Raw genomic sequence first — 26,180 nt, 5'->3', positions numbered from 1 at the left:
AGTTCAGCTACTTATGCAATAAGGGTCATTGCAAATTTTGGTGATAAACATCTTAGTAAATTAGCTTACTACGCCTATTTTCACTCGTTGCTCTCATATGGCATCATATTTTGGGGTAATTCATCACTGAGGAATAAAGTATTTATTGCACAAAAGCGTGTAATCAGAATAATAGCTGGAGTCCACCCAAGATCATCCTGCAGACATTTATTTAAGGATCTAGGGATATTCACAGTAGCTTCTCAGTATATATACTCTCTTATGAAATTTGTTATTAACAACCAAACCCAATTCAAAAGTAATAGCAGTGTGCATAACTACAATACTAGGAGAAAGGATGATCTTCACTATTCAAGATTAAATCTAACTTTGGCACAGAAAGGGGTGAATTATACTGGTACTAAAGTCTTTGGTCACTTACCAAATAGTATCAAAAGTCTGACAGATAACCAACAAGTATTTAAGAAGAAATTAAAAGAATTTCTGAATGACAACTCCTTCTACTCCATAGAGGAATTTTTAGATATAAATTTAAAAAAATAATTTAAAAAAATAAAAAAAAATAATTAAAAAAAATTTTAAAAAATAAAAATAAAAAACACAAAAAATGAAAAATTTGTTATATTAACTTAAGTATGTTGTTAAATTAACTTAATTATGTCATGTATTGGAAAATTTGACACGTTCCACATCATTACGAAATATCGTATTCATGATCCATGGAACTTGTATTAATCTAATCTAATCTAATCTAAATCACCACCTTACTGAAAGGGGCTGTATGCCTGCATGGTACCACTCTACTGGTCAACGTCACAGCCAACGTCTTGCTGCATCAATAGCTTCCCCATCATCTATGTACTGCTTCCTGCAGAGTGCATCCTTTTATGGCCAAATAGATGAAAGTCATAAGATGTGGATGAGGAAGAACAGTCCAGTGAAATTTTGTGAGCTCCTCTTGGTTGCGCAGACTTTTGTGAAGTCTTGCATTGTCATGGAGGAGGAGAAGTTTGTTTGTTTTGTGGCAATGAACATGGTTTCTTCGGTTTCCTGACTCTAACACAATACACTTCAGAGTTGACTGTTGTACCAGAAGGGAGGACATAAAACAGAATAACCCCTTTGGAGCCTCAGAAGACAGTCGTCGTGACATTACTGCCTGAGGGTGAGACTTTGAACTTTGTCTTCAGAGGAGCATTGGTGTAGCACCACTCCATGGATTGCTGTTTTGTTTCTGGTTCGTGGTGGTAAACACATGTTTCATCATTTGTGACAACATTGTTACAAAATTGTTACAATCAGCCTCTTAATCTGGAAGCATTTCCACATAAATGCTCCATCATTTCTGTTTATGTCATCTGTTAGTCGGTGAGGAACCTAACGGGCACACATCTTAAAGTACCCCAACTAGTGGACAAATGTGTCAGTGCAACCAACAAAGACTCCCAGTTGTGCAGCGAGGTGTCTGAGTGTGATCTATCGATCACCTTGAATGAGAATATCCACACATTCCAACATTGCAGGAGTCACAGTTTTGTGTGGGCAGTCAGCACTCGGGAGATTGGATAGATTTGTGCAACATTGTTGCAGTGATGACAGACGTCTTGCCCAATGACTCACTTTTGTTCACAGCCAGCTCTCTGTAGACATTCTGCATGTGATCTGGCTTTCCACCAAAGGAAACTCAATATGCTCTACTTGGAATACACCACCATTACAGATGCCATTTTGAAGGCTACATATATCACCACCACCTATCGGAACTTGGTGAAACTATAGGGGATGAAGCAGGGGTATTCCACGATGTCCCACAACAAATTCTGCATTTTGCAACCATAGTTGACCAAGAAAAAAAAGTGTTTCTTTTCTTATTGAACACCTCTTGTACATACATACATCCATTTTTGTAATATATGGATATCACATAGCCAGAAAGGGTTCAATAAAGAATTTCGTTAATGGAATCAGTCTCGTGAATGTAATTTTTATAGACAGAAATTGTCTTTTGTAATGCACTACACATGTATGTATTCATTCATTCGGTTTCATCATTAAATTTTACAGAATACTTTTTGTTCTCCCATGAAGTAATTGTCTTATCCGTGTCATTAGTTGAATAACATATTGTGCAGAGTCACCTGGAACATGGGCATCTGAACTACACAGGTAGGAATGTCTAGTATTACCTTCACTCTAGCAATCCCCTTTGCCTAAACCTCTGTTAACCTATTCCCAATGCCTCTCTTTACCTTTCCCCTTCTCTCCGCTATCCACATGGCTCTTTACCCACCCAGATGAAGTGCTGCTTTTTCCCACCACTCTTCCTCCTCCTTTCCCATCTCTCTCTCTCTCTCTCTCTCTCTCTCTCTCTCTCTCTTTCTTTCTTTCTTTCTTCCTTTCTTTCACTCTTTCCCCCTCTCCCCTCCCTTCCATCCAACTCCTTCCCCTTTTCCACACCTCTCCCTTATTCTTTCTCATCCCTGTCTTCCTCTTCTTCCCCATTTCCCCCCAATTGCCTTCCTCCACTCTCCCTCCCCGCCCCCCCCCTCTCTCTCTCTCCCTCTCTCTCTCTCTCTCTCTCTCTCTCTCTCTCTCTCTCTCTCATATGCTATTGCCTTTGAACTCCTTTTGTCTTGTTGTGCAGTCACTGAGTCATCTGTCAAATGACTAGCCTTGCTCTCTTCCACTACACCCTCCTTACTTTGTACATCCTTTCTAACTTCCCCTCACCTCCATCAGCCCAGACAGCCGCTTTCAATAATCCATCTTCCCACTGCTGTGGGAGTGCTGATTTGTGTGTCTGTGTGGTTGTGTGTCTGTTGCGTGTGGTATTTCTAGAAAAGAGCAAGAGCTCTAAAGCTAGTGTGAATACTGTTTTCATCTGTGCTTCAGTGCTCCACACATCAAGTCTGCTATAGCTGAGTTGTTGCCATTCACCTATTTTGCGTAAAAGTACATTTTGATTTATACAATTGCTGTGTGGATCTCTGTATCTTCAGAATTTACCAGAAAACTGAATAGATATAGTTGAAGCATATTTTCTGATTTGAGTCAGGATGTTACTCAACAGCTATTTTTCATTTACTTGTAAGTTTCTGATCTGGACCATACCACTCCCTGACAGAGCTCTGAAATTTGACTTCAGTTTCTTTGCTTTCAACATATACATTTCCCTTTCCTCCTCTATAAGTGTGCATAGCTTGAAGGGATTATAGTTTATTCATCACTTATTCTACAATTCCTCACTTGGGCATTTATGGTATTTACATAACAGAAAACTCTCTCTTACTCATCTTCATAATCTTTGGATTGTTGTGTTTCACCCATCCTTATCAACATTTATGTATATGTTTGTCAGATAGACTCCAAAATAAATGTCTCATACTATAGAGGACTGCATGCTGAAGAAATCTTTTGGGACAGCTTGAAACTTTGCTGGATTAACATTTGAACACATTTAATTTTCCTGTCCGATGTCAGCTTTAGAAGAATAGAACTATAATTTTTATTTCTGTATGTTTTCTACATGTGTTCCTTTGTTTATGCTCTGTCTTCTGATTATTGATATTCCAATCAGGATCTGTGTAGTTATTATCCTAATTATGTCCATGTTCTTTAGTGTTGTAATTTAGTGAAGCAATAAGTGTGGCAATAGGAACACTTCTTGTTCAGTAATTAAATAAATTGGTTAACTTATTGGCCTTCCAGTAAACATGTTGTCAGTTATTATTTTGTTGTGTCATCTTCTAAAAGTTATTACTTTTCACCACTCCTAGTTTATGCTGTGCAACTTGTTGCCATTTTGTGTGTTAGGTGGATGGGGTGATTATACATAGTCCAGTCACATTAGTGTGATGACCTGTCAAAAGCTTGAATAACTACTGGTTGCAACAAGGACCTGAAGAAAGAGTGCCAGGGAGGTCCTGGAAGGTACCAATAGGGATGTAAAGCTGTGCCGACTCTAGTGCCATGGCAGCTGTACTAGGTTTCATAGTTGAGGACCCATGGCGCAAACAGCTCGATCAAGGTGGTTCCATTGATTCTCCATTGGGTTTTAATTGGGGGGGGGGGGGGGGTTGGTGACCAGGGGAGTATGTTAAACTCATCCTCGTGTTCTTTGTACCACACATGTACGCTGTGTGACACGTTGCATTGTTCTGCTGGTGTATACCATCATGCCAAAGAAAAACAAATTAAATATAAGGTGGACATGGTCCCCAAGGATAGGTGCATATTTGTGTTGATCAATTGTGTCTTCCACAATGATTAGATCACCCAGGAAATGCCATTAAAACATTCCCCAGATTATAACCGTCCTTCCTCTGGGCTGTATTCTTCTGACAATTGTTACAGGGTGTTTACCATCTGTCTGGTGGAGTATAAAACATGATTCACCTGAAAAGGCAACCTGCCGCCTCAATGTGGACATCCAGTTGCAGTAGTGGTGTGCAAATTCCAGCCTTCATTGCCAATGGACAACAATCAGCATGAGTGCTCAGACTAGGCACCTACTGCAGATGCCCATATGCAGCAATGTTCACTGAGCGGTTGTTGGGGAGACACTGTTGGTAGTATCTAGGTTCCTCTGGGTGGATGTTCAGTTGCTCAACAATTGTACATCTATTTGCCCATACACATCTCTGCAGTTCATCAGTGACCTTTGGTGCACCACAGTTACCTCAGCACCAGTTTTGCATTGCACCATTTTGCCAAACACCGCATACTTCAAGCATGGCAGCAAGTTAACAATTTACAAAGCTAGCTGTTTGAGAAATGTTTCCACCATTGGCCCGAAAGCCAATAATCATACACCTTTGGACCTCAGATAAATCTCTCTGTTTTTGTGTACTGACAATGACTGCACTGTTTTCCACATACCGTGACTTACTTTATATATCTTCCACTACTTGTGCTTCCATCTGTGAGTGGTTATTGCATGCTGATGTTGAACACAGGCAGTTGTCACATTAATGTGACTGGATCATGTACATTTTGCTGCATGTATAGCTGGTTTGTGGTGGTAATTTTCCTCAAGCCCATATTATTTATCAAAGTGAATATGTACTGTTGTTATATTCTGTGTGTTCATTCAGTTGTTACAGAAGTATGAATCGTCAGGTGTGACACTTGAGAGATGCCAGCCATATTTATGGGGCGAGGCAGCAGTGAATCATTATAGTGTGAGAGTCCAAGGTAGCTCATCTCTTTGGCAGCAGCCCCATGCCAATCAAGTGCTAGATATGTTGGATTCTGCTGTTCTGCAGACAACAGTTTCAAGATTTCCCTGTGAGAGAGATGTACAGGTAAGATTAATACTAACAAAATGGCTCTGAGCACTATGCGACTTAACTTCTGATGTCATCTGTTGCCTAGAACTTAGAACTAATTAAACCTAACTAATCTAAGGACATCACACACATCCATGCCCGAGGCAGGATTCGAACCTGCGACTGTAGCGGTCACTCGGTTCCAGACTGTAGCGCCTAGAACCGCGCGGACATTCCGGCCGGCTTAATACTAACAGGTGCATTTGTTCATGAAGTTAACTGTTCCTTTTTTTTTTTTCTTTTTTAAATTTTTTGTAGCATTGTGGCACAAGCCATAGGAATTTAATATTAAAGATGAAGTGTTTGTAGTGACAGTGAACTGGAATAATTTTCAATTCAGTGTAACTTATAGACTTTGAACCTTTGCTTTCAGTTGTTAATAATTAAACTTTAGGAATGTGCACATTGTTTGTGTAAGAATATATTATTTTTATGTTCGTTTCAGTGGTCTGGTATTTAACTTTATTTCATTGCACATTTTCAATTGCATCTTTTGTCTACAGCCTTATTCACCCATCGAATGATGATGTACAGTGTTTATGACACTTTACTCATTCAGAAAGAGCAAATTTAAATCTCTGTCAAACAATTCAGGTTTAGGTTATATGTCATTTTCCATTATTACTTACATGTAATGTCAGTATGTGTCCCTAGACAAATGCAGCTAATTCCCTTCCCAATCCCTGTCCAATTGAAGCACTTGCTCTACCTCTAATAACCTCATTGTTGCCATGTGATTCCTGTTGCTGAAGTACTCTAAGAAGTGTACCTGGTCAGATACACTTGTATGGTTACGATATTAATTGTCACTGGGGGGGAAAAAACACACACTGTACGCAGAACAATACACAAGGATGTGGTTTAATAGTTTATATGTATGACTTAGAAGTTCTGAGGGTAAGTACCAAGCTATGCACTTAAAGGTTCACATCTTATAATCAGTTGGTTCAGCCCTTTTTCTGTCTTTTAATGTGGCTTTAATCTCTAGTACCGCAGTTCTTACTGTGTTGACAAAGCAGCTTGAACTGTGGTTTTGATTCCCAAATAATCGGAGAACCCATCTGAAACTGACTGAAGGAGCTAATTCACCAATCTGTGGAAGGGAAAAAGTCTCTAACAGAAACAGTGCCCAATAAAGCAGTGGGTGTCCAACCTGTATTTTAGCTTGATGACCATATTTTTATGAGCTATTTGCTCATGTGGGCAACATCATACCTTGTTTTCCAAGAGTTTTGGTTTTTTTCCATGTACAGAAATATTGTATGTGTATTGGATTTATCAGCAACATCAAATGAGAAGGAACAGCTGTGCCAGTAGGAGGTAGCTATTGAATTATATTCTGGCACGTAGTGATTGAGAGAACACATATTTAAAAAATCAACAGTTGGAAGGAATTTGAGAAATTATTCAGATTTTTGTAATATTTGTTCCTCTCAGTCAGTCTGCTTTTGAAAGATGAATCACTCAACCTTTTTATTACTTCCTTGTGCCCTATCATTTTTGCTATTATTTATATATTCTTTAAATTTAATACTATAAAATATCAATATGTTTGCTTGTCAGGTTTTAAATAATATGCATCATGACGACTCAAGTATTTATGATCCTGCATTTATCTTGCCTCTGTTGAGTAAGTTGCTGGCTCCAGAATCGCCAGTAAGACCACAAAAGGTCATTCACAGTGATGCACTGGCATTAGTTCTTGCTGCTCTTGGGAGTGAATGTAACACAACTAGATCAGCAGCTTGGCATGTAATTGGACAACTCTACACACATCTTGAAGCTACCAAGTAAGTTTTAAGAAATATCAAATTTCTCTGTTGCCGTCTTTATATAAATGAAACTCATTTTTCACTGTAATATTATTAATGTATGCTAAATCTTGGGGAATGTATTACAACGCCAAACCGAAAGTTGTGTTGATTAAACAGTCAGTCATATTGCACTGTATTAAAAGCAGTAAGCACTTGGTTCTTATAAAGGCTATAAATCGGAAAGTTACCATAAAGTTGATTTTCATTTTTTACCAATTTTGCAAAAGAAACATAGTATTGTGAAAGTACTATACACTGTTGATGAGAGAGACTGCTTCACAACATTGTAAAGGTGAAACACCCTACATTTTCATCCCAAATGCTACAAATATTTATTTGCACAAATTAATTTTTGAGTTTAAGGACTCAAACTCCTGTAATCCATACATTTATTATTTTATCATCTAAGATGCAAATATTTGCACAAGTCATGTGACAGATAAAATCAAATCTCAACCACATTCATATTCAGGTTAAATCCTTCAACTTCACCCAGTAACTGACTTGACCACATTGCCTATTTGAACAAAATGCACCCACTTTCCTGTAAGTGCTTGAACAGGAAGACATCAGTTGGCACGTGGTTGAGTGTGTGAAGGTAGTATCTGCAAACATCATTGATTACTGTGACATACAGTTGTGGTGGTACTTGTCATTAATTTCAGCCCTAGTCACAGTAACAGTTGTAGTGAAGTAATTAACTGTTTCATAAGAAGAGTAGAACCATTTATTAATAAAATGATTTCAACATCAGATTGAGCTATGTGTTTTGATGGGGTGAATAACTGTTGATGAAAACTCGTGGCTAGGCATCTGCCACACCACAGTTGGTTTGGGCTCGTAGAGCATTATTTATTATCATTTACTACATCTTTTCTTATGACCAGTGTACTCTTTCTTTACTGACTGTGTTAAATGATTGGGTGTCTAAATAAGATGGCATTGACATTTCATTGACTGTATTAATCTTCAGTAACAGTCAAATATGTCGTATCAAACAGCACTTGTTAATTTCTATAAAACCAACCTTCACACCACATAAGCAATTGTTGTTAGTCTGCTATCACTGTAATTATATATTTAGTCTGGCCATACACATTATTCAGTTCTGATCGTGATACAACACAGTTAAATTCTGTAATCTTTCCCAAGCCCGTATATTTGTCGTGACAGCCAACACACAACTCATCCTATAGCAACCAGTTCTATTACCTATTATCAGCTGTAGGATTCAACAACAGTGCCAATTATTCTAAAATGCTTAAGTTGAATAAAAGAAAAAATACTTTATATAACCTCAGGGTGCTTAAATTTTGTAATGCACATTTTTTGTAATTTACGTAAAAAATCTAAAATAAAAGGAAGACTTCTTTATGTGGGAGATTTCTGCCACATGTAGAGTGTTACTTTTCATTTTATGTGACCATGTACTGGCAAACAGATATCATTATATATATTTTTTAGTTATATAGCCATGGATAAAGCATAATCTCACATATCTGCAGGTTCTTGCCAGGAATATTTATTATTACCATCTTGAAAGTTTTGCAAGTTTAACAAATATGTAAGATAACACCCTTAGAATGTTGTTTATTTTTTGTTGCTATATTTCCAGTCATTGATATAACTTATCTTTGTGCCTGAGAGATTAGTTGACTTCAGAAATTTGTTTCATCAATATTTTGTAGTCTGTGGCATATTCAGGATTGTTATATCACTTCTCTTTTCTTTTTCCGTAATGTTTATCATATTTGAAACTTTGTCAGGAATTTCAGTTGCAGATATTTACATAATTTTGCAATGATAGCTCCAGTACATTATCTTGTTTTCACGTATCTTGTAACTTTGTAAAAATATTATGCCTTCTTTTTCGTGTTTTGTATGTCTCTCACAAAGAAGATGGGAATCAAAGTAAATTTTTTGTACATTGTAGCTTTTCTCATTTTACAAATAAAATATGTTTCACTTTTTTCCTGTAAGAAAAACACAGTCACAGCTAGTTCCTTTCGCGTTTCACAATAAGTCATATAACAAATATCCTTTCAGATTGAGATGCAATTGGCATCCGAATGTTACAGGAATTAAAATCATACACTTTTTTTTCATTTTACAGAAATGTTAATAATGGTCACAGGGAATTAGAACAAAATGGCAATATCTTCTCACAGTCACTGGCCATTGGTGTAAGGTGTCACTCTGGTGTGGCAGTGGTCCCATCTAAACAAAATACATGTTGTCATGTTGCTCTAATCCCTGCTCGTTGAACATTAAATATAAAAATAAACATTTTGTTGTTATTTCATAAAATTATGATGTGTTAAAACTCTAATTATATCTTCAAAGAAATATCTTCCTTACATAGTTGACAAAGATAACCGTGTGATAAAAATTCTGGCACATTACACATCCCTAAAATGTGAAAGAACATATCAAAACAGCAAACTAACTTCTCTACCATGTGTCCTCATTTACAACAACTCATGTCATCAAAAACTAACATATAGAAGAAACAAAAATTTTCTGTATCTGTACATACTTCCCTCCAGTTGGATTAATGTCTACACATAAATTGCAGACACTGTCAGAAATTAATATTATAGTTTACTCTCAAGGAAATATTTAAAATGACTGATGAAAATAATGCAAAGAAAAATGTGGCATAAAAAAAAGCATAGTTTCTTACACAATAACAGAAAAAAACATTGTATGACTATTTAAGTTGTTTACTTACGTATTAGTGTGAAATAATAAAGCAACATGTACAACAAACATTAGAATATCTTACTTTTGCAATTGCTTGTGTATGATTAGTGGAAAAAAGTAACATGTGAACACATTACTTAAAGAAAAAAAGAGCGACAGACAAAGTGGACAGTTATCAAAATAATGAAAGAATTAGTTTTACATGCACAAAAGAATCACCAATTTTTGATGTTTCACACACAAGTGTTTCCTAGTGCAGTTTTATGCAGTGACAAAAACTTGATTAATGTCTATGCATAAATTGCAAACACTGTCAGAAATTAATATTATAATTTACTCTCAAATGGCATCTCATCCAATTCTGAAAATTACATCTGTGTGTATCCCAAATAGGGAATTGCATTACTGCTGGATTCATTCATGTCTTTCATTGGTAATTACTTTTGAAGAGGATGGCAAAATTATTTTTAACAAAATAAGAAAAACATCTGACATTGTGTATAGTTCACTAAATCTGACTATCAAAATAAAAGAAAGAAAGAAATAAAACGTTACTGTATTCACTGTGTTACTCCTTGCATGCACTATTTCATCGCTTCACCAAATACATAAATCAGTGCTAGACTGTAGAGTTTGTAAGCTGAATGAAGCATGCGTTGCTCCATTGATGTCACAGTCTGTATAATAGTATTTTGATAATGTTGGGTGTGTCAGGCTGACAATGTCTGTAATGCATGAGGAACTGTTTAATGTTTCAGATGACTTTATAATACTTCCTGGAAAAATCATCATTAATTAATAAATTAGCATTAGTATCTCTCTTGCTAAATACACTATATGCTTTTAAAATGGGAAAATATGTTTTGTTATTGTTATTGTACATCTTCTCAAAAGAAGTTCATTGGTGAGAGTTTTCATGTGGAAATTGTGACACTGAGTCTTTCTTTGAACAGAAACTGTTTTTAACTCTCTCTGCAATTCTGCAGGTTTTTGGTGTAGTGTTGCTTTTATTAGCCACTTGTTTCTTCTGTAAACTCTTATCACCAGTTTTGTAAAGGCCTTGTCACTACTGCTGTGGAGGCCAAGTTTCCACTGTTGTTAGGGTAGCAAGTTCATGAAATGGCTTCTGGTGCAGTACACCACTAGGGCAATTTCTCCCTGCCACTATTACACAGCTATGCCCGGGGTCAGGCAACAGGATAGGAGAACAAAGGTTCTAAAACACTCCAACAAATTAGGTAACATTGTCACACAAATGCATTAAAAAGGCTTACTTATGTTTGTGATTAGTTGAATGATTAAGTCTGCAATGCTGCATGTAATATTACACAAAAAAGGCCCTCAATGGCTTAGTGCAAATAGTCATAGGTAAATTTCACAGTACATAGTAAATGCAATTTACAACTGTCTGTTCACTTCTAAGAGTTCACTGAATGATGTTCCCTGTCTAAGTCAGCCCTGGACAATGATATGTAACCAAGTAGGTGAGACCTGCTCTCCTACCTTCAGAGTAGGCTTCTGTCCGCTGTCTCCAGTCATTGGTGAATTGTACTTGGCCACAATTGGCTGCGGCAAAGTCGATATCTTCGTCTTCAGTGCCGTCTTTGTCACTGGGGAAGTCGCGCAAGTGGCAAGTCTCTCTGTCACAAGCACAGCTTTCTTCATTGCGCCTGTGGTGCTTGTGCCCTGGCTGTATCTTGTTCAGACGACGTAGCAGTTTCATTGAACAATTTTTATGATTATTTCTTTACATTCTTTCTATGGAGGGGTCATTATCATCATTAATAGTCTATGACACTATGTCTCTTCTGTGAAAATGAGGCACAAGTTTAAAGCCAATCAAAAGGAAGGTACTTATTTTAATGTAGAAATAAGGTCATAAATTGAAAATGCTGGATGGAAAAGACAGTTCCTTTACATGCTTATTTAATTTTCTGTTTATCAGATAAGTGAACTTCAGCAAATTAATAACAGGGTTCTGTGCTAGGAACTGTTCGATCATCACCAACTCACTAGAGAAAATGGGCTGCAACATGTGAAGATAAAGCACACACAGTTTTCAGTACACAATTCCTGCAGAGCCAGCTGAAGGACGTTGACCTGCTAACATCCTCAAGAAAAAAAACATAAAAATAAAAATCAATAATATACTTTGTGCTTCGTGACTCCTGTAGTTATGATGCTGCTTGAAAAAGCTGTTATTTTTTGTCTCCTTCTTGCATAAGAGTGTCACAATACATCGAACTCTTCAAACATGTTCATGTCACATAGGAGTAACTCTGCAGTATTATTTGCATCATATAATTAAATATAGTCTATTTTTTTCAGCTTTGGTAAGGAGCGCCACCTATGGCTACATCTGCTGGATGTCATTCGCTGTGGTGCTGCGGATATCATGAAATCTGACAAGAGTGACACTGAATTTGTCACTCCAAAACTTTCATGCATAGTGTCAACATTCCTCGCCAGGGCTTCACTATTAATTTCTCAACCACTGCATCCTTTGTATCAGCCTTTGCATAATTTCATTCTTGCCAAACCTTCGTTGTACCTGTTGAGTATCCCTGAATTCCTTCCACTTTTTCATAGTTCTGATCTTCAGCACAGGTAAGAATATTAATCTTGTTGACAGCACTATTATATTGTATTTGAAACAGAGCAGATGTGTGGAATTCAGTGATATAATTTCAACTGTTGTTAAGAAAACATTTAATTCAATAGTTGTTTGTTACAAGTTTCTATGTAGTATGCATAGTATCCTATTTATTACTGGTCACAAATACTGCATACCAAGTAGACATTACATGCGATACTGTTTGCCTTCTGTGCAGGTTATTTTATAGTTACAAATTAAAACACTGGCCACTCTTCTACGGCAACATATTGTTAAATAAATGCTATACAACAAGGTAAACTACATAACTTATTATCACTGCATAGCTAATCACAAATTGATTTTCATTCCCTTTTTTTTTTGTCACGTGTTTGTCTTATGTAATAAATCGTACATCCTCTAATAAATGTATTTAGCGAACAATGGATTAAAAACAGAAGATAGTAAACACAATAACTGCACACACCCAGAATGGGAATAAAAGCCTTCACAAACAAGTTTTGTAACAGTGAGGTCCTGAAATGGAACAAGATTCAGATAGAAAACATACAAACGTAGTCATTGAAAACTTAACACACAAATGTTTCAATCCAGTTTCCAAGTATGTTTCAGTATTTTTCTACATTTTTTCATCTACAATTTTTATTCCTGAAACTTAAAAGACTGTGATATTACATAACAGAGCCAGTTTCTTTCGTTGCCATAGTCAATGTACTCTACAGTGTGAATTATTTTCTATTGGAACATCTTCCTTTGAACCATTCTCATATGGACAAGAGGCATTAAGTTTCAACTGCAAAAGGTGGACCATCATTAAACTAATAAAAATGTTCCAACACATTTCAGAGTCATTGATTCCCTTTCCAATAGTTTATGACAGGTTACTTAATATACTAGGTAAGTATGTACACAAGGCATTACTTCAATCTCTTGCATTAATAAGGCGGTCATTATGAAAATTGTTGGTGCATCTGCAATTCTTCTCTTGTCAGTCAGTCAGTCTGTAGTTTTGTGTATACATATTTAATCTCTCTTTACAAATTGTGGATTCAGTTTTTTTTCTACATGATACTACATGGTAAAAATCAAACAATGGAAAATCCAGGATGGAATGTAACAGTGATATGAAAAGGAAAGTTGGTACTCACCATTAGTGGAGACTCTGGATCGCCCATTAATGTCTTCGTCAACAACACACACACACACACACACACACACACACACACACACGACTGCAGTCTCAGGCATCTGAAACGACACTGATTGAGTGTGGTTTCAGTTGCCTGAGGCTGCAGTTGTGTGTGTGTGTGTGTGTGTGTGTGTGTGTGTGTGTGTGTCTGTTGTTCATGAAGGTTGGTGTGCCTATCTGCGACTCAAAAAGTGACTTTCCTTTTCATAATATTGGTACTACATGTTAGTTTTAATTACAATGCAGCTACTCATGGAGGCACAGTGTAGGCTGTAATTATTGTATGTCAGTGAAACTTGGTAGATATGCTAATGTGATAATGCAGAACCTGGAAACAAATTAGTTCCAGTTTTGTACATCAAGTGCAAATCTGCCACTGTACACTGTATTATGGTATCCATACAGTCATTTGACAAGCCATAACATTAGTGTACAGTGTGGCTATGTTTTATGTGAATGGCAGCAATTACAGAGCTGCATTGAGAGTGTGTCACTGACTGAAAGGGCTGAGGAGAGGCCCAGTGTCATTAAATGGCGTAAAGATGATAACAAAATTTGGAAACGCAGGTGAGCTCGGTATGGCATGCAGAAGAGGAACATGTCGTATCCAAGTGGAAGTTATTGACGAGGTTACTGCTGCTCTAACTGACCATGCAGCATATGCCCAGGTAGTGATAGTGCTCATGCAGTGTCATGAGAATTGTCCATTCCGTTGGCAACAGTATGGAAAGTTTTGCAGTTTATTTCACACTGGTACCCGTACAAGATCCAGATGGTGCAGAAACTGAAACTTCATGATCTGCAGCAATGTTCTGAATTTTCTCTTAGGTTTCTGGCACACACTGAAGCTGATGACTTGTGGCTGGGCAATATTCTGTGGAGGACGAAGCACATTTTACACTACAGGGTGCAATGAATACACAGAAATGCTGAAATTGGGACACTGTTAAACCACCTGTTGTGTCTGAAGAGCCACTTCACTTGCCATTTGTGACTGTGTAGTATGGATTCACAAGCACCATTACTCTCGGTCCATTTTTCTTTGAAGAGAATGTACCTAGATGGCCTGCCATGTGTACCATGGTGTCTGCACATTATCGAGACCTCCCTGTACAACATTTGATTCCTGCTTTGGAAGAGCACCACTGTATGGAAACCACCGTTTTCATGCAAGATAGACAAAACCTCGTGTTGCAGTGTACAGTGCCAGATTTGCACCTGATGTACAAAACTGTAACAGATTTATTTATTTATTTATTTATTTATTTATTTTTTTTTTTTTTTACAGGTTCTGCATTATCATATGCCCAGTGAAAGACTGGCCTACTGCAACCTTCCAAAAATGTGTAATCTGCTGATGTTTTCCAGGTGCATGACCAGCAGTATCATCTGACCTGAATCCATGTGATTTTTGGCTCTTAGGGTATCTAGAAGAATGTGTTAGCAGGAACACTGGAACTGCTATGAGCAATTGTTGATCACGTTTTTTTACGTATGCAACATCTCATCATTGTCTTCGGTACTCATATGTATAAGCGATGGTTAATAATAAAATCAACATTATGTCTTTCTCACTTGTTTGACCTTTTCTGGCCACATACCATGCCTAATCTGTTACCTATGGAATAATTTCTGTATGTCCTTCTTACATTCACAGAGCCAGATTTGCACATGGTGATCAAAATTGGAACTATTTTTTTTTCCCAATGTAAATTGGTTGCATATTAAAGCCTTAGCATATCTACCAAGTTTTGCTGCAATATGATAATTACAGCCAGCACTGGGCCTCTGTGTCTAGCTGCACTTTAATTATAATGAATCAGTACTACTGCATGACTGTGTTTGTTTGAGATTTGTCATTTTTTCGTGATGCCTGGGGCTTTTACTCTTGTTAGTAGGCTTCATATGAACCATTGTTACTACTGTGATTTGGATGTTGCGCAGTTATATTCGTCTGAGAGTGAAAATTAGAGTATATTAGTTACATTCATAGACTGATGGTAAAATGTGATCTTTCTTCTTGTTTTCACTAGAATTTCCAAATTATATAATTCAGGTAACATCAATATCAAATTTATTTTGGTGTTCAACATTTTTGTATTTATTAAATGTATTTGAACTGTCTGTTTCTTTCACATACAGTATTCATCGACAGTGGATTTTGGAAGTTATAAGAGATGGTTTAAAAAGTCCTCAAGACATTGAATTGTGCTTCAGATGTGTATTGTTCAAGTTACTTCTGGACTATTATTTTTCGATTTTGGCTGACACTGAAACTAAGGTAATGTAACACAAAGAAGAAAACTAAAAATGAAAGCCACCAGCCTGTATAAAACAGATTTATAATATTTGTGATCAGTAGACAGATTTAAACTAAGTTAGCCATTTCATCTAACCAGATATCAGATTTACTTTGATAAATACTTCGTTTTGATGCATGTTTCAGTTCCAACTAAAATTAGGCTTGTTTACAATGTTAGTTCCTCTCAAAGCAATTCCCCTCCTCCACACTTTAAACTATTTTGCCTCTTTGATCCATCAATGTTGACTTTGAGATCTTCCTAAGTATTTTTATATTTGCTTTTATTTTTTGTTTTGTTTTTGATTTACAAGGGGAGGCCACGACGTTTGGAACGCGGATTTACTGCAAACTTCGTACACTCGTAGTACTCCTTGAGAACAACAAAATGTGTAAGCAGTAGCGCGTACTTCTCAAGCGTTATTGAGAAAATCGCAACATAATTTCAGTCATCAAATATATACCTGTGCATGGCCATTTTTACCGTGAAGCGCCGGCAGCCGAGTGATTAGCGTTCAAGCCCCGGAATCACTGGGTCGCTGGATTGAGTCCTGCTCGTCAGTTTTTTGTTTTTTTTGTTTTTTTTATTTATTTACTTATTTCTAACACAGTCATTTTCTTTACTATTTATATTACAACTGATGTAACGGGAAAAATACGTGCAATCGGATGAACTTTTATTAAATTTAGAATGTCTGGCAGTCTACAAATTTTTATTATCACAAATAATATAATATTCATAACTACCGACTAGTAAACGACCAAACACATGAATGCATTCATTCTCCTATTTCACCCTTACTTCCCAAGAGTTCCAAATACTGGAATAATATTCATTGCACATCTCTGCACTACTCAAGAGGACATGGAAATTTATATTTGCCATGAAATCATCTCTGCAGTCAAAAGTTTGTGAGGCGGTTCCAATATCTTTTTATTTTTGTAATCAGCCAGTACTGTAGGATTATCAGATGACCTTTCCTGTTCTTGGTCATATAATCCACCATAATATCTTCTGAACTTTGTGTGAAATGAGAAAATCATATCAGGCAACAGAAGTGTATTCCTTTTTAAATTGTTACTAATTTTTAAATAAAGCCATTCTGTGATGTAGTAAAACATTATGTAATAGGTATTGATTCATGACATAACATGATACAGTATAGTAGTACATGGTGATATGTGTCTCATACTTACCGAAGGGAGAGTATGGATGTGGATCACAGTAGAGGAGGAACAAGAATGAAATACAGATAATGAAAGGGAAGGGGGAAGTACAGAAGCAATGCAGAAAGGAAAGGGTAACAGACTGGCAAAGATGTAAATTTGGGAGCTTTTTAGACCATCTGTAATAACATTTTTTCCGTGTCCATTTCCTCTTCATTTGCCTGTTTCCTGTGTTTTGAGTTCTTTTTCCTCATTTCTCCAACCTCCACCTCTCACATCCCCCCCCCCCCCTCCCCCAAGCAGTGTTATTTTTTCCTTCTTCCATTTATATACCTTCTTTCACCAAATATCACCACTTTCAGTTATGAATAATATCAGATTAAAGATGACCTAAGAGATGCTTATGTATTGGTACTATCAATTTTTAAATTTAATTGCCGTATCTGGAAGTTAAGCCATATTCTGCGCAGTTGTAAATGATGAATTTGTCCATCTTACCTCTTCCATATGGTGGGAAAAGAAATCGTCTCCCAATGTTATTTTTACAAACAAGAGTCATTGTAACTTTCCTCCGTGATGACAAAATTTTAATTTTATTGTAAGTATTTATGCTTATCACTTATTGATGATTTTGATTTATAGGTGTTGATTGTCTCAGTGTTGGAATCTGCACTGAAAGTGCCAGGTGCAGCCAAGCTTCTTACAAACAGCTACAGTGTAATTGTGTGGATGATGGCTGCAGTGGATCGTTTGACCAGTAGTGAAACAGGCCTTGCCAGAGCTTTGCTTGGTGCCATTGCAGCACTACCAGTTACATTACCATCACTACCAGCTCTTTTGATAAATTTCTTAACCCATTTACCCGCAACCGTATTGGACTTATGTAAATATTTGGAGGTATGTTTCCAATGTTCAAAAAAATTTTGAAATATAGCAGCAGTATTTTTAGACTATTTTTAACTTTAAGGCTATTGTATAACTATAATAATATGGGGATCACTGTTGAATGGTTCTCATTGTCTTTATATTTTTAATTAGCTTCACAAAAGCTGAGGTATAGATAAACATCCATACCATGGTCATTATTCATAGTTGAATCGTAAACACTGCATGTTCTTAATTTACATCAGCACTCATCACACATTCCAGTTATCATCGTGGTCATGGAAACATTAATAATAATAATAATAATAATACACTCCTGGAAATTGAAATAAGAACACTGTGAATTCATTGTCCCAGGAAGGGGAAACTTTATTGACACATTCCTGGGGTCAGATACATCACATGATCACACTGACAGAACCACAGGCACATAGACACAGGCAACAGAGCATGCACAATGTCGGCACTAGTACAGTGTATATCCACCTTTCGCAGCAATGCAGGCTGCTATTCTCCCATGGAGACGATCGTAGAGATGCTGGATGTAGTCCTGTGGAACGGCTGGCCATGCCATTTCCACCTGGCGCCTCAGTTGGACCAGCGTTCGTGCTGGACGTGCAGACCGCGTGAGACGACGCTTCATCCAGTCCCAAACATGCTCAATGGGGGACAGATCTGGAGATCTTGCTGGCCAGGGTAGTTGACTTACACCTTCTAGAGCACGTTGGGTGGCACGGGATACATGCGGACGTGCATTGTCCTGTTGGAACAGCAAGTTCCCTTGCCGGTCTAGGAATGGTAGAACGATAGGTTCGATGACGGTTTGGATGTACCGTGCACTATTCAGTGTCCCCTCGACGATCACCAGTGGTGTACGGCCAGTGTAGGAGATCGCTCCCCACACCATGATGCCGGGTGTTGGCCCTGTGTGCCTCGGTCGTATGCAGTCCTGATTGTGGCGCTCACCTGCACGGCGCCAAACATGCATACGACCATCATTGGCACCAAGGCAGAAACGACTCTCATCGCTGAAGGCGACATGTCTCCATTCGTCCCTCCATTCACGCCTGTCGCGACACCACTGGAGGCAGGCTGCACGATGTTGGGGCGTGAGCGGAAGACAGCCTAACGGGACCGTAGCCCAGCTTCATGGAGACGGTTGCGAATGGTCCTCGCCGATACCCCAGGAGCAACAGTGTCCCTAATTTGCTGGGAAGTGGCGGTGCGGTCCCCTACGGCACTGCGTAGGATCCTACGGTCTTGGCGTGCATCCGTGCATCGCTGCGGTCCGGTCCCAGGTCGACGGGCACGTGCACCTTCCGCCGACCACTGGCGACAACATCGATGTACTGTGGAGACCTCACGCCCCACGTGTTGAGCAATTCGGCGGTACGTCCACCCGGCCTCCCGCATGCCCACTATACGCCCTCGCTCAAAGTCCGTCAACTGCACATACGGTTCACGTCCACGCTGTCGCGGCATGCTACCAGTGTTAAAGACTGTGTGGAGCTCCGTATGCCATGGCAAACTGGCTGACACTGATGGCGGCGGTGCACAAATGCTGCGCAGCTAGCGCCATTCGACGGCCAACACCGTGGTTCCTGGTGTGTCCGCTGTGCCGTGCGTGTGATCATTGTTTGTACAGCCCTCTCGCAGGGTCCGGAGCAAGTATGGTGGGTCTGACACACCGGTGTCAATGTGTTCTTTTTTCCATTTCCAGGAGTGTAATAATAATAATAATAAACATCAAACAAGTACAACAAATACTGAAACAAAATAATGTGCAATCAGAAGAAGAAGAAAATACAGTAATGGACTCAAACATCCCAGAGCAAACAAACAAAGGACAACACACATCAATTAAACAATCAGAGGAAAACAAAATCTTAAGACAGCCACCAGAACAAGCACAAATATAACACGAAGTGACACACATGTTAGATATAGAAGAAAAATTTCAGGTGACATATATAGAATACAAAGACACAGATACAGACATTCGACTATTCTTGCATAGACCCCCAAATAAAGCAAAAGTCGAAACAACAATAACAACTATCAACACAATCATATACAACAAAATAAGTGAAAATACAACTATGGAAGAGTTACAACTACTGGTTTATATAGGAGCACTCACTACACTAAATATACACACTAGGCAGAGATCAGAACCAACCAACACACAGAAGAAACCCACAAAACCAGCATGGCAACACAGGCTACAGATCAGAATAGAAAAACTGAGAAAAGACATCGGACAGCTAACACAATTTATAAGAAATGAAATGTCAGGAAAAAAAAAAAAATGTTAGGTAAAATCTCACAACAAGAAGCGATAGAGCAATTAGATGAAAAGAAGTAGAAATTACAAGCATTGGCCAAACAACTTAGAAGATACAAAAAAAGTGAAAATAGAAGGAAACAAAACCAAACATTCAACACAAACCAAAAGAAATTTTACCAGACAATAGATAACACACACATTAAAATAGACAATCCATCAAACATAACAGACATGGAACACTTCTGGAGCAACATATGGTCAAACCCGGTACAACATAACAGGCACGCACGGTGGATACAAACAGAAACAGACACATACAAGATGATACCACAAATGCCTGAAGTGATAATTTTGCAACATGAAGTCACCCAAGCAATTAATTCTACTCACAATTGGAAAGCCCCTGGAAAAGATAAAATAGCAAATTTCTGGCTAAAGAAGTTCACCTCAACACATTCACATCTAACTAAATTATTTAACAGTTACATTGCAGACCCATACACATTCCCTGATACACTTACACATGGAATAACTTCCGCAAACCCAGCTAAATATCGCCCCATAACATGCCTACCAACAATATACAAAATATTAACTTCAGTCATTACACAGAAATTAATGACACATACAACACAGAACAAAATTATAAATGAAGAACAAAAACGCTGTTGCAAAGGAGCACGAGGATGTAAAGAGCAGCTGATAATAGATGCAGAGGTGACATATCAAGCTAAAACTAAACAAAGGGCGCTACACTATGCATACATTGATTTCCAAAAAGCTTTTGATAGTGTACCCCACTCATGGTTACTACAAATATTGGAAATATACAAAGTAGATCCTAAATTGATTCAGGTCCTAAACATAGTAATGAAAAATTGGAAAACCACACTTAATATCCAAACAAATTCAAATAATATCACATCACAGCCAATACAGATTAAGCGTGGAACATACCAAGGAGACTCATTAAGTCCTTTCTGGTTCTGCCTTGCTCTGAACCCACTATCCAACATGCTAAATAATACAAATTATGGATACAATATTACTGGAACATACCCACACAAAATCACACATTTGCTATACATGGACGATCTAAAACTACTGGCAGCAACAAATCAACAACTCAACCAATTACTAAAGATAACAGAAGTATTCAGCAATGATATAAATATGGCTTTTGGAACAGACAAATGTAAGAAAAATTGCATTGTCAAGGGAAAACACACTAATCAAGAAGATTACATATTGGATAACCACAGCGACTGCATAGAAGCGATGGAAAAAACAGATGCCTATAAATATCTAGGATACAGACAAAAAATAGGAATAGATAATACAAATATTAAAGAAGAACTAAAAGAAAAATATAGACAAAGACTAACAAAAATACTGAAAACAGAATTGACAGCAAGAAATAAGACAAAAGCTATAAATACTTATGCTATACCAATATTGACCTAATCATTTGGAGTAGTGAAATGGAGTAACACAGACCTAGAAGCACTCAATTCACTTACACAATCACAATGCCACAAATATAGAATACATCACATACATTCAGCAACAGAAAGATTCACATTAAGCAGAAAGGAAGAAGGAAGGGGATTTATCGATATAAAAAACCTACATTATGGACAGGTAGACAATTTAAGAAAATTCTTTCTAGAACGAGCAGAAACTAGCAAAATACACAAAGCAATCACTCATATAAATACATCGGCTATACCACTGCAATTTCATAACCACTTCTACAACCCTTTAGATCACATAACATCAACAGATACAAAGAAAGTAAATTGAAAAAAGAAAACACTACATGGCAAGCACCTGTATCATCTAACACAGCCACACATCGATCAAGACGCATCCAACACATGGCTAAGAAAAGGCAATATATACAGTGAGACGGAAGGATTCATGATTGCAATACAGGATCAAAGAATAAACACCAGATATTACAGCAAGCATATTATTAAAGATCCCAATGCCACAAAAGATAAATGCCGACTTTGCAAACAACAAATAGAAACAGTAGATCTCATCACAAGCGGATGTACAATACTAACAAATACAGAATACACCAGAAGACATGACAATGTAGCAAAATTAATACATCAAAAACTTGCCATACAACATAAACTAATAAAACAACACGTTCTCACATACAAGTATGCACCACAAAATGTACTGGAGAATGATGAATACAAATTATACTAGAACAGAATCATTATAACAGATAAAACAACACCACATAACAAACCTGACATCATACTCACCAATAAAAAGAAGAAATTAACACAACTAATCAAAATATCCATACCCAGTACAACAAATATACAAAACAAAACAGGAGAAAAAATTGAAAAATACATCCAACTGACTGAGGAAAAGTCAAGGACATGTGGCATCAGGATAAAGTTGACATTATACCAATTATACTATCAACTACAGGAGTCATACCACACAATATCCACCAGTACATCAATGCAATACAGCTACATCCAAACTTATATATACAACTACAGAAATCCGTAATTATTGATACATGTTTAATTACCCAAAAGTTCCTAAATGCAATATAACATATACCATACGGTTAAAAGGAAGTCGCGCTTGATCAAGGTCCACGTCACTTTCCATTTTTGACCAGACATAACGTGTGAGAAAAGAAAGAAATAATAATAATAACAATAATCCAGTGTTTTACTGTATTAGTTGACCTTGGATTCTCTTTATTGACTTGTGTTGTTACCTGGGGTTAGTTCACATGATCCTACAAGTAGTTTCCCTAACTTTTACAGTAGTTGAATTGTTTCCTAATTTCCTGTATAGTTCATGCTCAACATCAGAAGTCAGCATTGTTTAATACTGCTGCTGAGAAAAATTAAGGGCCTTCAAAAATGGTGAACAAATGCACCAGTGAGCTATAAAAGAGAATTTAGACGTACTGCTTCACAGAGAATAGATGGTTTTTCTTTCATAAATTCATTACTCATTGAGATTTTTCAATGAAAGATTGTGAGCTTATTGCTTTGTGCATGAATTATTATGGAAGCATAACATTTTCTGAAAGTGGGCACCTTTTGCACTCTGATAACAAAGTCTATGTTTTGAAGCTGTTTACGTTGTCCACATTAGCATTTCCATTGTTACTTGCTAACTGTTTAGTTGTTTTTTTGCTTCATATGCATCTGTTCTGTGCAATTTGTTTGTTCTTTCTCTCCCTCTCAGATATCACTTTCAAAAATAGTGAAATGTCATAAAATAAAACAAAAAGTTTGTAACATTATAGACATGTTTTGAATTCCTCTTTTTGTACTGCTTACCTGCTAATGATTATTTGGTGTTGTAAACAGTTGTTAAATAATTGTGCATAACACTGACAAGTTTATTTTTCATTCTCTTCACATTTATTGATACTACACATGTCGCGATGAGTCACAGTGACCAGCTTTTAGGTAGTAACTTTGACAGACGTAATAACACAGGCCAGCAGTTCACACAGTGTATGAGTGATCCAAGAAAATTTACAAGTGGCAACACACATAATTAACATAGTAACTCAGTTCTGTGAATGCTAAATAATGACTGAATAGTACTGATCTGGAACTGGTGTAGAAATTTACATATTGGCTACTGGATGCAGACTGACTAAGACATAGTAACTACTCACTTTAACTGCCCAACCATGAGTGCCTAGAAACTTAGTTACTGTACTGATTAAATGTTTACCACTGATTTACTGTGACCTGCTGTGTGATGCGTATTTAAAGACCCACATAGTACAGGAATTACAAAATGGTAAAATATGCAGTAATTTCATCTTCAGTAACAGTGTAAAAGCTAGGAAAGAAATATAATGCATATACAAATTAGACTGTGAAGTAATTTGATTTAACTGTTATTTATGTAATTAAAAATGGTAGAAATGATAGGTACTATTTTATGAAAGGGAAGTTTTAATATGCACTGGAGTTTCTGAAGTATGCCAAGAATTTTGAGGAAAGTTAAATTTACTAATTTGAATAGTTTGTTAATTAACATGTTATTTTAGTTAAAGTATATATTTTTGGAAGCAGGAAAATTGGGGCTACAAAACTGTACCACTGGAATTATGAAAGGTTTACAGTTTAAGATTCAAATTTTGTGGAGTATCATAATTTTGAAGAGGAATAATTTTGTATATACACAGTTTTTGAAAAACATATGATGTCTGTTGGAAAGAGGTAACTGTGGGTTTCAATTAATGTTTGTCAATCCTAAAACAAATACTTATTAGAGGGGTGGCATTTTGAAAATCACATGATTTTAGTGATCAGAAATTTAGAATATTTCATCAAAGAAAAAATTTTCCCAAAAACTAATTATACTGTTATCATCGGTGGTATGAAAACTAAACATTGGGTAATGTTTACCAAAATACAGCAGCGATAAAAATATAAAATTTCATGTATTCGTAATGTCGATGGTAGGCAATGAATTTCTTGTAACTCCATTTTGTTAAATTTTACAGGAGAAGTAAAAACCATTTCTTAAAAATAGAAAGTGATACAGATAAAGGAGCTATTATGTAACTATTTAACTAGCTATTGACAGATTAAAGAAATCCATGCACTTTCAAATCTCTCTTTGATAATGTGGTTACTGCTCACTGGAATTACAAAGTTTCACAGCCAAGTGGAGTTACAAGGTTTCCATTTCCTACCATTGATATAGGCATTACTTGCAGAACAGAAAATAAAACATTATTCAATGAGTGAAATTATAGCAACAGATACCATTCCACCTTGCTATGTTTGAAGTGCTCAGAGTTACTATGAAATGACTTGGACATCACTTAGACGCAAATCTCTCACACATACAGGTGTTGGCATTTGTATACGAATATGTATTCGTATACAACACCTATACGTGTGAGAGATTTGCGTCTAAGTGATGTAAACCATATGCACAGCTGTTGTGTTAAATGTATTGAAGAAAGCTGAATCAGTTATTTATAAGAAACTCCCTTCTTCCATAAATACTCAGCTTTTCATATACTACTTTGTGATTTTCAGTGCATGAAGTCTGAAGATTAATTTATCCTAAAGTTGAAATTTTGCCTATTCCAGAGTTTGTTTATACTGTTAATGATTTCTGACAAAGCTCCAAAAAAAAAAAAAAAACTGAAGTATCTTTTACTTGCTAACGTTCCTGTAATTTATAACTTATGAAAACATGACACTTCCCTGTTTAGCAGCACAATTAAGAAACTGTGATTCAGTGGAAGCTGTAGCATCCGTTATATGGCATACACCAGTAACTGATCCTCCATTTCCTATACTGCTATATCTGACTGGGAATGTGGTTTACAGATCCCAGATATGTAGCAAGAGTCGCATGCCACGATAAACACATTTCAGTTTTTCATACAATGAAAATAATTTTATTAAAATCTGAGGATAACATGTTCATAAGTTTTAAAATTATTTCAGAAATTTTAGACTCATTTTCCCATTATCATTCAATGTATTGAACCTATAAGATTTTGGTGAGGTATCTGGAATTCCTTCCATATTGTATTCTTGATGTTTTCACAATTCCCTCCAAATTGATTTAAAAGCTCTATATTGAACAATCAGTGCCAATAACTGACTAAACATGATATCTGTTGTGTGAGCCATCTTCAACACATATACCAGTCTTGATACCACACATACAAGATAATTCACCTAAGCTGTTAACATCAAATACCTCCAATACAGTTCAAGATGTCTCAGTTCTGTTTTCACCCAGATTAATTGTAAGAAAATCCCCACTATATGACGTATAGCCTCAAACCATAGCAATATTGTTCGTAGCAGTATTGTTGTCAAGTTGTTTTTGCTTCCCCAAAGTGAAACTGTGATAAAT

At 36.8% G+C, this 26,180-nt stretch overlaps 1 protein-coding gene across 1 annotated transcript in view; it reads left to right on the top strand.

Annotated features, from left to right (window-relative positions):
• The window catches only part of LOC126162041 (nucleolar pre-ribosomal-associated protein 1), a 176,291-nt gene that overhangs the window by 141,260 nt on the left and 8,851 nt on the right, over positions 1 to 26,180 (top strand). The window contains exons 15-19 of the mRNA XM_049918273.1: positions 5,094 to 5,303; positions 6,891 to 7,117; positions 12,173 to 12,451; positions 15,790 to 15,928; positions 17,756 to 18,010. Of these exons, the coding sequence (XP_049774230.1) occupies positions 5,094 to 5,303; positions 6,891 to 7,117; positions 12,173 to 12,451; positions 15,790 to 15,928; positions 17,756 to 18,010 (1,110 nt within the window). The remainder of the gene's footprint in view (positions 1 to 5,093; positions 5,304 to 6,890; positions 7,118 to 12,172; positions 12,452 to 15,789; positions 15,929 to 17,755; positions 18,011 to 26,180) is intronic.

Source organism: Schistocerca cancellata, chromosome 2 (assembly GCF_023864275.1).
Source record: "Schistocerca cancellata isolate TAMUIC-IGC-003103 chromosome 2, iqSchCanc2.1, whole genome shotgun sequence".
Lineage (NCBI taxonomy): Eukaryota > Metazoa > Arthropoda > Insecta > Orthoptera > Acrididae > Schistocerca > Schistocerca cancellata.
Note: the sequence above shows the minus strand (reverse complement) of the source record. Positions and strands in the feature narration are given on the sequence as shown.